General features: G+C 43.9%; 1 protein-coding gene across 1 annotated transcript in view; it reads left to right on the plus strand.

The window, feature by feature from the left end:
* Positions 1 to 1728: 1728 nt before the first annotated feature.
* IPO9 (importin 9) overlaps positions 1729 to 15350 on the plus strand; it is a 62685-nt gene continuing 49063 nt past the window's right edge. The window contains exons 1-7 of the mRNA XM_066609343.1: positions 1729 to 1954; positions 2073 to 2134; positions 4222 to 4308; positions 4415 to 4616; positions 5302 to 5390; positions 9830 to 9916; positions 12623 to 12742. Of these exons, the coding sequence (XP_066465440.1) occupies positions 1807 to 1954; positions 2073 to 2134; positions 4222 to 4308; positions 4415 to 4616; positions 5302 to 5390; positions 9830 to 9916; positions 12623 to 12742 (795 nt within the window). The 5' untranslated portion in view covers positions 1729 to 1806. The remainder of the gene's footprint in view (positions 1955 to 2072; positions 2135 to 4221; positions 4309 to 4414; positions 4617 to 5301; positions 5391 to 9829; positions 9917 to 12622; positions 12743 to 15350) is intronic.

Below are 15350 nucleotides of genomic sequence, written 5' to 3' on the forward strand. Positions count from 1 at the left end.
ACAATACTGGATGTCGCTGAGGAAGTGAGTAACGGCTCTCTGTGGTACTGCACACTTTTCTGGAGGGGCCCCTCATCCGTCTGGACTCTTTGGCTGATCATACAGCAGACCGGGCGAGTAAGAAAACTATGTGCACGCAAGACACCATATTTTGACGCCAAGTTACTTGGAACTGCGTTTGGCCTGTAGTTAGACTACATAGGTTTATGGACCGTGTCAAGCCAAATTCAGCAGGATCTACGTAGTGGCTGGCATGCCACATCCAGCTGTTCTGTTAGAAGCTTCTGGGAACATTCACCTGGCTATGTAGTTGCTGTTCTTTTGATCTTTATAAATTTTCCTTATTGTATTGGGTTTGGGGGGATAGAGTCAGTGTGGTTAAGTTTGTCAGCTGTTGTGCTGCACCGCCGGTACTCAGATCACTCTCCCTTTCCTTTGTTCCAGAGTAGCGGTATTAATAGGTAACAAGGAGCCGGTTTATTGGGGCCTGCCCGTTAGGTAAAAGCATAGTCTATTCTAGTAGCGCCCTTTGGGGAGTACAGCGCTGTACAGCACAAGGGCCTCAGCCATATGGCTGAGTGTATGTGAGCTTTGTTGGGTTACCCATTGTTTGTGGTCACGTGGGCCACAGTGCTTTAGTAAAATTCGGTTTGCATCTGAACTGGTGTCAGAGACGTTTTCCTTGTCCGTGACTTCGCTGTATCCTGGGGAGCCCACCCCGGTACACGGCTTACACAGCTATCCCATTGGATTACGAGAAACGGTCACTCATTGTGGTCTCAGATAAACAAACTACATATTTAGTATATATGGTAATTCCCCCCCAAAAAGAAAAGTGAATCAAGAGATTATGATGTTTAATAATAAACAGGCCTGTGCGTGGCTGCGTCAATCGCAAAATAAAAAAAGTTATTATATCTGTTAGGCCAAATGCACACAAACTGGTCGGATTGCGCATTCAGGATCCCGCAGCGGAATCCGACCCTGTGCCCGGATGGACGGAGAGCCATCGGACATGTGCAGTACAGATTGTTTTTTCAAATTTTTTCCCCCAAACAAACGCTAGGCAATGACGTGAAATCTGCAGCCTTTCTGCAATGTCAATTGCGGGTCGGACAGCTTCCATGGAAGCCATCCGTGTAAAAATAGAACATGCTGCGATTTAATTTCCACGGGTGGAAATCATGATCACTATCTGCTCATAATAGACATGCAAATGTTCTATTTGTTTGAATATGTACGGAATACTGCGGATCGTCTGTGCGGGTGACGATCGTGAATTCTGCAATTCAAACCCAGTTGTGTGAGACCGGCCTTAGAATGCTGCAATTAAAAAACTAAATTCCTGGAGACCTAAAAATGTAATGAAAATATCTGTGCAGTTTGCACTATGCTTTGGATTTATGTTCCAAGGTTCTGTGCGGATCGCTGGGAGCGATGTCCAGCCGCTGCCCAGAAGGAAAGCAGTCACTTCCTTTAGTCAGCCTGAGCCCCAGCCTAGTGGACTGTGCATTATGTATAATGGGCTGATGAGGCCGGGGGGCATACTTGGTACCGGCATCCATCACACATGTATGGCATTCCCCATGGAACGCCGCAGCGTTCCTAGTAGAGCCCAACTCTGCATCCAGGTCCCGGCAGGCGCGTCACCCACAACCCTACCCTTGACCCTGCGTGGCCCCGCCTCCTGTCCCCGGCGTGGCCCCGCCCTCTCCCTGCGTGCTCGGCTTGGCGGGCGGTGTTTGGCGCGCTGCACTGTAAGGCATTGAAGTTTTCCCGGCTGGTGCTTGGCATAGCATCCCTATAATGGCGCAGGGCATGCCGGCCGGTTTCCCTACTGTGCAGGCAGGGCTGCGAGAGGCCTTGTTGGAAACCCTGAGTGGCATCCTGTCCCCGGGGCACGAGGTGCGAGCGGCGGCGGAGGAGCAGCTGAAAGTGCTGGAAGTGACAGAGGGTGAGAACAGCGAGGGCGAGCGGGCTGGGGGTCTGCCCACTGCATGAGGATGCAGCTCCTGCCACCCGGTAACAGGCGGCTTGTAGATGACTGGTTTTCTTGTTTTGTCTTGGAGCAGAATTTGGGGTGCATTTGGCTGAACTGACTGTGGATCCCCAAGGTGCTCTTGCCATAAGACAGGTGAGTGAGTGCAGCAGGGGACTTCCGTCCTGGATACCCCATTCTAGTGTGAAAGTAAAGCATTCGCCCATCACATGCCCATTTCAGAAGTGCCCCCTTCTCCTGCACAGTCGTAGTGTTCTTTCAAGTAGTTTAGTACTCTGCTAGGGGGAACTGACCGCTTCCATTATGGAGCAGTGATGGCTGACACACCCCTAACTGCCCATGTGGTGCCCTGCTGGGTGCATGGTTCCAGCTCCTGCCCGCCAGGCACCACTGTATTCTGTGTTTTCTTTCCAGAGAAGACCTGGGCAGCGCAAACAAGTTCTTGTTCGGTTTCCCTGGCAACGAGCAGTAAACAACTTGAAAGAGCACTGTATCTTTTCAGGAGAAGCGGCTTTTTTGGAACGGGTGCGTAAGGGGTGTTTGGCTTTCGTATTTGCAGCACGCTGGTATGGGGTTCCAATAGGACTATGAATAGCCCTTTTATGCCGCTTGATTGTACGTGGGTGATGACTCCTTTTCTCAGCAGAGTATTAGAGCCTTGGTTCTGAGATGTGCGCAGTGGAGATCAATTACGTCTCATTCACACGGCTGCATGCGTAAACCGCTACGTAGATCTCACAGCGGTTTCCTGGCCTGTGAGCTGGCAATGAGACGGCTATCGCTGCCTATGGCAGTGATGGTGCACTGCGCGGAACTGCGTATCCCGCACTGTCGTGCGCAGTGCCACTTTTGTTTTTTGTTTTTTTACATTCTCAGCTCTGTCTCATAGCAGCGCTGCATATGCAATGTCACCCATACGCAATATATTGCGAATGGACAGTGGTGCATATGCCACCCATAGAAAAGAATAGGGCTGTTCATGCGTGACATGCAGAGAAATAGAGCACGCTGCCATCTTTATTATGAGCATGCAGGGTTTACACGCTAATGTGAATGGATCCTTGAAAATCCATGTACTTTCATTGACTCCATTCCCCACATATCACATGGCCGTGCATCGTGCGTGTAATATAGGCTTCCTTCAAACATGCACTATGCATTTCCATTGTTCAGCTACCATGGCGGAGGATCACACTGACCCACAAGGGATGTGAACAGTGCCTGATTGGAACCATTAACTAGAACGGAGTACGTTGGGCTTCCACCGCGCTACTTAGAAAAGGGCATGGCTTGTGCGTAATTTTTATTAATCTCTGTTGATAGAAATTGCCAGTTGTTAACCTTTTGTTTACATCACATCTGAGGCTTTCGTCCTAGATGTGTGTTCAGATGTTTACTGCAGATCTGACAAGGAATCCGCAGCAAATACACACCAGCTAAGTGTCCCATTCATTTTAAGAAGGGCCATGAGTCCTTCTGCAACGAATCTACAGGCAGCCTAAAGGAAGCCTAAGGCCTCATGTCCACGGTATGGGTGGATTCCAAGTGCGGAACCCAACCGTGCCTGCAGCCATGGCCATTTTCTTACCTGTTTTGGATGCGATGCACGTCTTTTCCGTAACAGATCTTCCTTCTTCTGCACGGCAGGCGTGGTGCATTTAAAAAAAAATAAATTTTTTTTTTTATATCTTCTGCTTTCCCGCGGATCCGTGTTACGTCCGCAGTGTCAGCAATGGGTGTGCCATGGATCAGACGGCTTCCATTGAACTCAGTAGAAGCCGTCCGTGCAGGAATTTGCAGAAATTAAAGCATGCTGCGATTATTTAAATATAAATTATTATTTTTTTTACTTTACTACACATGCGATCTGCAAATCGGGGAAAGAAAACATCTACAGGTATCTAATTACCTGGGGAGACCCAATATTGTCTATGGGCTGATTGAAATTGCGGATCGCGCGTGTCGGTGATGCACATGGATTTCGCAATTCAATTTTTCCCGTGGACATGAGGCCTAAAGCTTTTTTTCTAGAGAAAGGGACACTTTTGCAACAAATGTGATTGGTGAGTGCTTTGGTTTCGTATTTGTATCACATTGGAATGTAATCCCGGAGATGGGAATACCCCTTTAAATCACATACTGTAGGTGCTATTAGCAATCGATGTAGTGACTTATGGAATTCTCAGTACTAGTATTGATCATAGTTACTGTTCACTCCTCAGCTGGCATCAGTGGTTTTGAAGCAGTATGTTGAAAATCATTGGTGTTCCCAATCGGAGAAGTTCAGGTTGCCGGAGACTACCGAAAGGGTAAGTTTTTTTTTCTTACAGACTTTCCTCTAATAGAAAGGAATTTATATAAGTTTGTGTGGAGTTTGACACAGTTATGCTAATGCATTTTTTTTTTTTAAACTAGGCTAAAGCAGCGATCCGCCAACTGCTTCCTCGAGGACTTAGAGAGTCTATAAGTAAAGTGCGCTCCAGTGTAGCATATGCTGTGTCTGCTATTGCACATTGGGATTGGCCTGAAGCTTGGCCACAGCTCTTTAACCTGCTGATGGAGATGCTAGTAAGCGGGGAGGTCAATGCTGTCCATGGTGCCATGAGAGTTTTGACAGGTATATACAGCTGAGCTGCTTTAATGACGCTTGAGTTCTGTGGTCGCCATTAAAAAATAGGAACTTCTTTTCTTACAAGAACCTTTCAAAGCGAGCTGCTATTTAAAAAAAAACATAATTAGTGTCATGAAAGGCCACGTGCATTCCTTTGCCTGCAAGCAATTGAAAAGGTCATTTAGGTAGAACGTTGAAAGTGTCCTTTGTGTGTGAACCCTAATTCATGAGAATTACTGACCAAGTTGAAATCAATGAGAGCCGTGCCTGCAGTTATAAGCGCTAGCCACTACACAGAGGTCGGCACGAAGACTTCCACTCAGACCTCTGTGTATTTGCAGTGCTGCGGCATGCGCCCACTTAGCTGATCAGTCAGGGTCCCGAGCGACGGACCCCAGATGATCAACTGTTGATGACCTTGCCTTAAGGGTAGGTCATCAGTAGTATTCTTCCTGTAAAACCCCTTTATTGTTGATCTTGTAGGGAATGGGAATCTGAACATTGTGAATCTAAAGGATAACATTTGTTCTTTTTGGACCCTCTGCAATGTACTGACAACAGTGTATTTACTTAGTGAAAGCTTTTTACAAATTACTTTGCTTGATATTTTGAATGTGTTGTAAAAATAATTGTTGATAAGCCAATGCATGCAGTAGTAATGCTACCTTTATATTTCTTTATTTTTTTGTAGAGTTCACTCGTGAAGTTACTGATACACAAATGCCTTTGGTAGCACCTGTCATTCTCCCAGAGATGTACAAGATCTTTACCATGAGTGAGGTGTGTTACGTATATTTACTAGATTTTGGTTATTGTTGCTTTATAAACCCGTGTTTGCAGTTTTTAGAAATATCCCACATGTAGCCTTAGTTTGCACCATGATTCACATAGGTCTCAGACATGAAGGATATTGTGGATTTTGGGCCCTCCCTTTTAGTAGGACATTTTTTTTCAGACACCATTTCAGGTTTGCAGAGGTCATGATGTACCAAAACATAAGAAACACCCCCAAAAGACTCCATTTTGGAAACCTCAAACTACATTCTGGGGTTTACTAATTATTTTGACCTGGCAAAATTAGAATTGGGCTTTGAAAACGAAACATTACGATTTTGCCCCCCACAAATTTCATTTACACAAGGGGCAATAGGAGGAGAACAACCTACAACTTCTTACCCAGTTTCTCTCGAGTGTGGTAATTATGTTAAGTATCTATATAGTGAATGCATATTCCGCAGCACTAGACTGTCATCACTCACATTGGGCCCTGTCCCCATTGGGGTCAGCAGTCTACATTTGCCTATTAGTATGATTTTGAACTGTTAAAAAGTCTGAATTACCCAGAGGCAACTCATGCAAACACAGGGAGAACATACAAACTTCATGCAGATATTGGTTTTATTTGGATTTGAAACTAGCACCGGTGCGCTGCAAGATAAGTGTATAGGAGAGATGGCCACAGCGGAATGCAGGCGGAGAAGCTGCTTCAAAACCTGCGCTGAATGGTATTTCTGCCGCGGAAATCTCGCTGTATTTCCGTGCAGTCCCGCTGCTGTCATTTCGCACGATTTACACCCTGTGTGGCCGCAGCCTAATGGTATGTACTTGTGTGGTGGATCTGCTGTGGATTTCACCCCCTTATTTGAAGATGTGGAATCTGCACTGAAAATCGGCATAAGTTGATAAGCCGGGGATTTAAAATGTGCTTTGTACTGCCGATTTAGTGCAGAATTTTTCTCCTCAATGTGTACAAGATTTTATTAAACTCTCATCCACATTATTTGTACAGTAAACAGTGGATTTTCTGTGTAAAAAAAAAAAAAAAAAAAATCTGCAACATTTCCACCCCTTATGAACATGGCCTAATACTGACATTCCCAGACTTAGCATATTGGCTGATATGAGCCCATCAGTTTAGCATACATAGCTCAGAAGAGCTGACACTTTAAAATGATGCTTAAAATCATGCAGTAGAGATAATTAGTTCATTAGGCAGACACAATGAAAACTAAACCCAGTATTTTAAAAGGCCACTCTGGCAAAACCCCCTTTTTTTTTTTTTTTTTTAATCTTTGCGCCCCTCACATGATTGCATGTCACACTGTGAACCTCTGTGTTGTGCAGATACTTCCATGCAATGCAGCCCTGTGCTTTTCAGGCACCATTCTCAGTCTACACTTACACGACATGTGCGATATCGGGCCGAGAAATTAGGCCCAATAAAGTGCTTACCAAGGTGCAATTATCACAGCAATACAAAGTGTTTTTGATTAAAAATCATATTGCTTCTGTGAAACTGTGGTTCTCACACACGTGGGGATCGCAAAGTGTTTCCCATTGACTTCAATGGAAATATCACATTGCGCCCATATGCACATCGCACAGCATTCAAGTGCCATGCGATGTCTAAAATTCCATTGAGAACAGGCGAGGTGTTTCAAGGAAATGCCCAAAGTTAGAACGTACTGCAATTTATTTTTTCCATTCAAAAGAATGGAATTCATATTTGTGCGAGTTTTGTGTGCATTGCACAAAACTCTCGAGTATCACCCATGTAAATAAGCCCTTAGGCCACGGTCACACAGGGCGGATTCCCGACAGAAATGTCGCGGTTTGGCCGCAGCAAAAACCGCGACATTTCCGCCGGGAGAACTGCCGTGGAAAAAGCCGCCGCGGCCTGGCCGCTCTCTCCTCCGCTGCGGCTGGCGCTCCAATAGAGGAGAGTGCGGCCGCAGCGGGAAAAAAAAAATTTAGACATGCTGCGTTCGGCAAATCCGCGCTGCAGCAGCGGTTTCTGCCGGCTTAACCGCTGTGGATTTGCCGTCCCGTGTGGACGAGATTGCTGAGAAATCTCATCCACATGGCTGGCTAATACCGGGATTAGCGGCCGCATGTGGATTTGCCGCGTTGAAATTCCGCACGGAATTACCGCAGCAAATCCGCCCCGTGTGAATCCAGCCTTAGAGTGAGATTTTTTTTTTACCTTCGTCTTCAAATCTATCCCATGATGCATCAGTACAACATTAGTTCAAGACTATACCATACTACTTGCTGGGGGGATAGTGAAGTTATCATTACCTTCTGTATTCACCTAAATAAGCTACAGACGATAAGTATACAGTAAGAAGGATGAGCTGTGATCTCCTGTATTATAACTGTGGGACAGGAGCTGTAGAATCATTAGTAACTGTGATAGGGAGTGTCCGCCTCTAAACAGTTTCTATGGTAGGGTCCATATAACAGCATCTTTCAGACTGAAATTGACTAGTTTCATACAGTATAAACCCAAGGAAATCTGAGCTGGTCAGAATTGAGATCACATGACCATTTGAGGAGAGCGAGGCAAAGCGTTTCAGAAAGAACGAACTAAGGTATTACTAGCTCACTTGTATTGGGGAGAATGGCTAAATCATAAATGGAGACTATCTCCTTTGTGGCTCTTTAATTTACCTTTACATTAGTTCACCATGCTTTGCATTGAATATCAGCATGCTCCAAGTACAGGATTTACATTGCAGGTATTTCTACAGCAGTAATCTAAAATTGGGTTTAAAAAAAAATACATTTAAAAAAACCCCATTCAGATATGTGGAACAAATTTCTGCTGCTAAAATTTCAGAACTCTGCAGTTTCTTCTGTTCTACTTGTCCTGCTTACTGCCATGTTGATGCACAGATTTCTGTGTGATTTTTCAGCAAACTGGGTAGCACCGGACATGTAGATCATATTGTGAGCAATGCATGATCCGTTTCAGTTGTGGAAGGATTCACTGCAAGCTAAAATAAAGAACTGTAGGGCTCTAGCTTTAGGCCCCCTGCACACGGGCAGGTATTCAGCGGCGGGATTTCCCTCAGAATTTCCGCCCCTGCCCGCCTGCAAAGGATTGCATTAGATAACGCAATCCTATGCAGACGGCCGTGATTTGTCTGCGTGAAAACACGCGGAAAACAAAACGCAGCATGTTCTATTCTTGTGCGGGTCTCACAGAGGCCTGCACAGAAATGTCAGTAGAGACCTCCTGGCTCCTCTCTGCGCATGCGCCAGCAGCCGGTACATAGCAGAGCATGAAGACGCCAGGAGCGGATAAGCCGCAGGCCTCTGCAGGGGCACGGGACCGCATCCCGCTGCAGCGGAAACCGACATTTGGCCATCTGCAGGCGGCCATAGTAGTTTGTCATGCAAAATAATATATTACCGAATTTATCCAAAACATGTTAAGTTGGCATGTCAGCTCTCCTGACGTGTCTGCTCTAGTAAATAGTTACATGCCTCATTAAACAAGGCTGCATTTCAGTTCTGCCTGAAAACGTTTATGAATAAACTGACAAGTGGGTGTTTAACACTGTATTTGTGAAGGTGATATGCCCATAAGTGCATCTGACAATATGGGACTGATGAGAACAGTCTTGACAAGCGGAATGGCACCCCACCTGTTTGTCAGGGTTTTTTTTTTGCAGGAAGAATAACAAAGATGGCAATGTTCTTTAAGTAAAGAGACTGCGGATTCATTGTTTTATAGTGAATGCTACTTACTATTCACTGAAGCAGAAATGTCAGGAGAGCTGAAGTCCTCTAAGGGTGTGTTCACACATCAATGATTTCCTGCAGATATTGTTGTGGATATTGGGGCTCATCTGCAATAGCTTTCATCCCTTCAATTTGAATTCAATTGCAAAGGTGAAATCTGCAGATCTACACCAAAATCTGTAGCAAATCAGTGACCTGTGAACGCGAGCCAATTTCTTTCTGTCTTGTAATTAGAGCACAGCCAAAGGCCAGCTTTATATGACTAGGTTGGATTCCACATGCAGGATCCCGCAGAAGGCCGGTGACCTCGCGTATCTGTGGCTTCTGCATTGCATATGACCGCGGTGGTTTGCCATCAGTCATGCACATTACATATATATTTTTTCCAATACTTTTATTTGCTAAGCGATGCTGCGGGTCAGACTGCCCCATTGACTTCAATCCGTGCGGAGTCTGCAGCTAAAGAGCATGCCGCGATTTCTCCTCTGCTCACGAAATACACAATTCGTATCCGCAATTGCGAGTGGAAAACTGGAAGTACGTGCCTTTCAATGCCTTTGTGCAGACGCCAATTGCGGATTCTGTTATAGGAATCCGGTCGTGTGAACCGGCCTTAGCTTCATGTTTTGATAATTGAAGTGCACCTTTTCAAGACTGGTGATTTATTCTCTGCATCTCTTCCATATTTACAGGTGTATGGAATCCGTACCCGGTCTCGAGCTGTAGAGATTTTTACTACATGTGCGCACATGATTTGTACTATGGAGGAGATGGAAAAGGTTGTATGTCTCCCATTCTTATGATATACTTTTGTACATTATCAATTTTATGATAGTGGACCTCTAAATGAGAAGGTAAAGCAGAGTCGTACAGCCAAGATGTGTCTTGAATCCATTTTTTTTCCTCAGCTCCAGTTTTGAATGATTGAATTGTTTCGTTTTTGTTTTTTTGACAATGGCAAATTCTTAGCTATAAGTTGGGAGACCTATTCCTCTTAATGCAGCATGAATTGGTGACAAAGACCCTTTATGAAAATAAAATAAGTGACATGCTGTAGCTCAAGCTTTAGTCCTTGATATTCCTGACTTGTGGTTCGCCTCACACTCCCACCACTGATCCACAGCTTTCTGATGTAGAAGAGGACAGCTGGAAATTATGAACACTGGAGTGTACAGCTCATGGACATCAAAGACCACGGAGCGTGCGCACCGCATTGCACGTATAACATCCTTGGCTTGCGCTGCAGGACCGAAACAGTGATTTTAGAAAAATTACTAAAAGAAAAGTGATCTAATGCCCTTAGAGCAGCATGAACCCGGTGAAACATTTCCCTTAATGTAGTTTGTACACGTTTGGCGTTCCTTCAGGTATCGTGTTAAGGAGTATCTCCGAACATGTCTGTCTTAGCAAGTGCTTGCACTCCCCATGAAAGAACGATGCCTTTTCCATAGAACTGTGTTTCTCTTACTCCTCCCTCCTGTAAATATATTTACAACTGTTACCATTCGCCTTGTTAAATGGGTTTCTCGACAGTTTGGTAGTGTCACTGCTTAACCCCCTAATAGTCATGTAAAATTGAAAGAACGTTCCCAAATATGTCACTTTTTTTATTGTAGATTTTAAATATGTCTCATGTAAATGTATTTGAGCAGAGCTCCGACATATCCTGAAGGCTATACAGTTAGATGTGGCCATATGTCAGATATGGAAATCGAATGCCTTTTTTGATTTGCATGTAACCCCCCCCCCCCCCATATACTTTGCGCTAAAGATAGCGCTATTTCGTTGGGCAGGATACTACAAATTCCACAATGTATAGTGCCTCCTTCTTGCATGGCGTGTGTGTCGCCAAAACAGCTGATTGCAGGAGAAATTTGTTACAAGACTCCCAGGCACTGCTAGTAATTTTCATAGCAGCCAGTAATTTTTCAAGATTTTGCGTCCTGCCAAACATAGCTGGTGCAGATATGCTGACTTAGTATGGCGCAAGAGATACTAAAAAGCGCATGTGGAATGAGTGTTCATGAGAGGCAAAATGAACTGGCACTGTGATGGTTGCAACTTCAGCGCCTGTCCAACCACTAGGACAGCAGCTCTAACGGGTCTGATCCATGGGAGACCGAATGGTTGACATGAGGAGTGGCATGAAAGGAAGGTATAGATTCACAGATGAAAACAAGCACATTTTATAGACAATGTAAATTAGTCTTTATATGTGACAAGGAAAATTACAATTTTTGAGCACCAGAATACCGTTTTAAGTCTCCTTTTTTTAACCCCTTAGTGACATAACCAATTTTCACTTTAACTCTTTAAGGACCAATTGCGGTAAATATACAGAGCTTGGTTCTGGGCTTTAATCCCTGCCGGTGGCAGATGTTTGGCGCAGGATTAAAGCCTCGGCTCCTGCAATCAAGCAGAGGACCCAGAGGAGAAGTGAGAATCTGTTTTTAACCACTTCTACCTTCTCCTTTCCTGGGTACATAGCGCTCAATGAGCGTGCCAATAAAAACTACAGCTCATCATGCAAATAACCAGCCCTTACACAAAGCCCTTTCCTTAAAACTGAAAAATAAAGTTATGGGTCTTTTGAATGCGGTGATTTAGAAAAGCTAAATGCCTAACATCAAGCAGTGGATTGTGAAGTTCTTGTAAGTGAGACCTCTAGTGCATTAAACTTTAAAACCTTTTTGCATTAAACTTTAAAACCTTTAAAAAAACAAGTACATTTAGAAGCTTGATGATACACAGGCTGTTGGATCACTATACATTGTGTGAAAAGTTAATGTCCATTTAAGGCTTAAACAGGATTGATCATTAAGAGGTTAACATTGTTTTAGTGGTAATAGGGGTTGTTTGTCTATTTACATTGCGCTTAGGTAGTGTAAATGTATAATTTCTCTCCTGTAGTATGTGTGGACTGATCATCTATGGCAAAAAAAAAATTAAGGGCACCGTTACAGGATGCAATAATGTTTTATAACTATGTAGTAGTGGTACGGTGTAAGGGCTACTTTACACTGGCGAGGGTGATATTGGTCCATGAATCATGGCCCCATATTGCCCTCACCATCCATGTGAAAGCCTCGGGGTGCGAGGTGTGTTCACATGAAAACGGCTACAGCAGAGGATCGCTACTTCTCCCATTCTTTTTAATGGGGTTGGCGCTGCTGCCGCCGCCCTTATTGAAAATAGTGGGTGATATTGCAGAAAGATAGAACATGCTGCGATGTTTTTTGTTTTTTTTTTCTTACATTTTTTTTTGCCCTGCAAAGAATCGCAATATGGTGTCGTGCAGGAAAACATTGCTAATGTGAATGAACCCATTCAAAAGAATGGATTTCATATTTGTGTGAGATTTGTGCATCTCGCAACGCACAAATCTCTCACGATTTTCTTGCAAGTATGACGGCACCCGAATAGTGACCTTAATGATGAGTGAATTTATTCCTAGTTAGTAATGTCATTTCTGTTCAACTTCACAGGGTGTGGCACATGCACTCATCTTCCCAGTAATACAGCAATTCACGGAGGCATTTGTTCAGGCCCTCCAAATGCCTGATGGTCCAACTTCTGACAGTGGCTTAAAGATGGAGGTGCTAAAGGTATAGTTTTGTATCGCACTCTTAATTTTAGATCAAAGCAATCGGACATTAAAGGCTATGCACACCTTTTTTATTTTATTTTAAATGCATGCAGTTGCAATCTCTTAACCCCTTAAAGGGGTTGTCCCGCGAAAGCAAGTGGGGTTAAGCACTGCTGTATCGACATATTAATGCACTTTGTAATATACATCGTGCATTAAATATTGGCCATACAGAAGTTATACACTTACCCCCTCCTGGTGCTGGCGTCCCCGTCTCCATGGCGATGAGCAAACTGCTTCTCTGGTCGCACAAACAGTCGGGCTTGCGCAGACAGGAATCCCCTTCTGTAAGGTCCTTTCTCATGAGCTGCGTCCTGGCTCCTCCCCCTTCTCGGCCTCATCGCGTAGCTCTGCCCCCGTCACATGGTGCCCATCAGCCAATGAGGTGGCTGGAATTGGCAATGGAGCTCAGACAGCTGAAGAACATCCACAGTGCACCATGGGAGAAGACCCGCAGTGCACCATAGGAGAAAACCGTGGTGCACCTTGGGAAAGGACCGGCGGCCATCTTGAAAGAAGAATTTTTATAAGTTCATAAAACGAGCTAATGGTGAGTAGAAACGCTCTTTAAAAACGCTTTCCACGGGTAGTGTAGTATGTTTGCTTTAGAAGGGGGACTGGGAAGAGAAAAAATTTACATTTCTGCCACGGGACAACCCCTTTAAGGACCAGGCTGTTTTGTACTGAAACGACCGGACACTTTTTAGGGATTTTACCCATGTGGTGGTTTTTCCCGTGACATATAGGGCTATTTTTTAAATATCTTTTTCACTGACTTTTTTTTTCCTTTTTTTTTGTTTTGTTGGGAGTAAAAGGCTAAAAAAAAATTATCTTTTTAAAGTAATTTATGCTAAAATAAAATATTGGAATGAGTTCCAGATATATAATATGTATGCTTTTGAATTACAGGGCGCACATGGCGATGGTTTTGGTTAGTGTCGGCTTTGGGTCATTTTCCTTTTTTATGCATATATTTTTAAATCTGTAATTCTTTTTTTACTTTTTGTAACAATTTTTTTTTTTTACCAACTATGTTCCCCATGACATCATATATGATCTCTGTGGGGTCATTCACATATTTTTTTTTTTTAATGTTTTTTTTTTAATTACACACTTTTTATCTGTAACTGGGACATCCATACGTGACCCAGTGACAGGGAAAACATCCCCATGTAGTGACGATAGTCACTGGCAATGCTGATCAGGGTCTACTAAGACCCTGCAGCTCTGCTGTAACAGTGAGAACTCCACGGTCATGTGATCACCAGGTAGCGTAGTGAAAGAAACATTTCCACTTTCACTTCAAAGTACATAGCAATAAACGCTATGTACCTGGGAAAGGAGAAGGCAGAAGCGATTAAAAACTGCTTCTCACTTCTCCTCCGAGGTCTCAGCTGTGACTAACAGCTGAGAACCCAACCTGCTCATGCTTGATTGCAGGAGCAGAGGCTTTAATCCCCCATTGTATTTTTGCTGTCAGCTGGGATAAAAGGACAGGCGCATCTGCTGCAAATTTACAGCACTGTCTTCAAGGGGTTAAGCTGTTTTTTTGTTTTTTTTTAAAAACTCAATAAATTGTAAACTTTGTTTTGTTTATAAATACTCTTCATCATTTCCTCACCATATTTTTAAAAAAGCTGGACACAATTTGTGGGGGAACAGCATTCTGCAGCTTGCTCTATACTGTTGGATATAGATGCTGTAGGAGCTAATCATGATGCAGGCTACTGAAAAAATATTTTCACTCAAACTATGTGGAAAAAACCCTGCAAAGGTGTCCAGAGCCTTCAAGGGTACACACATAGTGACAAAAACTACATGTACAAAATTAATGTGCAATTACTACATTCACATAAGAATGTAGCGATGTCCAGTCAGTGCACACATGCTGTCTTTGCATTTCAGATTCAAATTCCTGACTGTTGGATGTTATTGGAATTTTACGTTGCTGTCTAACTGCCTATTATACTTTTGTGATATTTAATTAAAAATATTTTTTAGTGAAAAAAGTATTCCTTTAAACAATTTCACCAAGTTATCCCCTCGCATACGAATTACAGAACGACGGCCCTGTGGTTTTGTCCACTGTAGTAGGAGTTGTGATCCGGATGGGGGAAGGGTGGGGGGTTCATGTCAGATGACCTTCCAACGATTCTTTGTGATTCCGGAACTCCTGTCGTATTTCTCAAATTATCTTGCATGGAGGGGAGGGGTAAGGGGGGCAAGGGAGAGGGGGAATGGTAAGGAAGGGAAAAATAGGGGGGGGGGGGGCACAAACTTTGGATCTAATTGGTTGACCCTTTTTAAAAGTACAAATAATAACGATCTAAGTTGACACCCCATATATTACTAGTTTGTTTTCTTGCTTCTCTCTTCTCTTGCATATTCTCAGGTCAGCCCGAGTTATTATTTTCAGTCATGTGTCTCTAGCCAGCACGCGGGTCCTCCCCACAACCCTACAGGTCACATCATATCCCCTGGATCGGGTGGTCCCCGGATATGGATCTTTCACATACCATATGGACTTGTAAATGATTCCTCTATGGCCCTCTTCACTCTGTTTGGTA

The sequence above is a fragment of the Eleutherodactylus coqui genome, chromosome 1 (genome assembly GCF_035609145.1).
Source record: "Eleutherodactylus coqui strain aEleCoq1 chromosome 1, aEleCoq1.hap1, whole genome shotgun sequence".
Taxonomy (NCBI): Eukaryota; Metazoa; Chordata; class Amphibia; order Anura; family Eleutherodactylidae; genus Eleutherodactylus; species Eleutherodactylus coqui.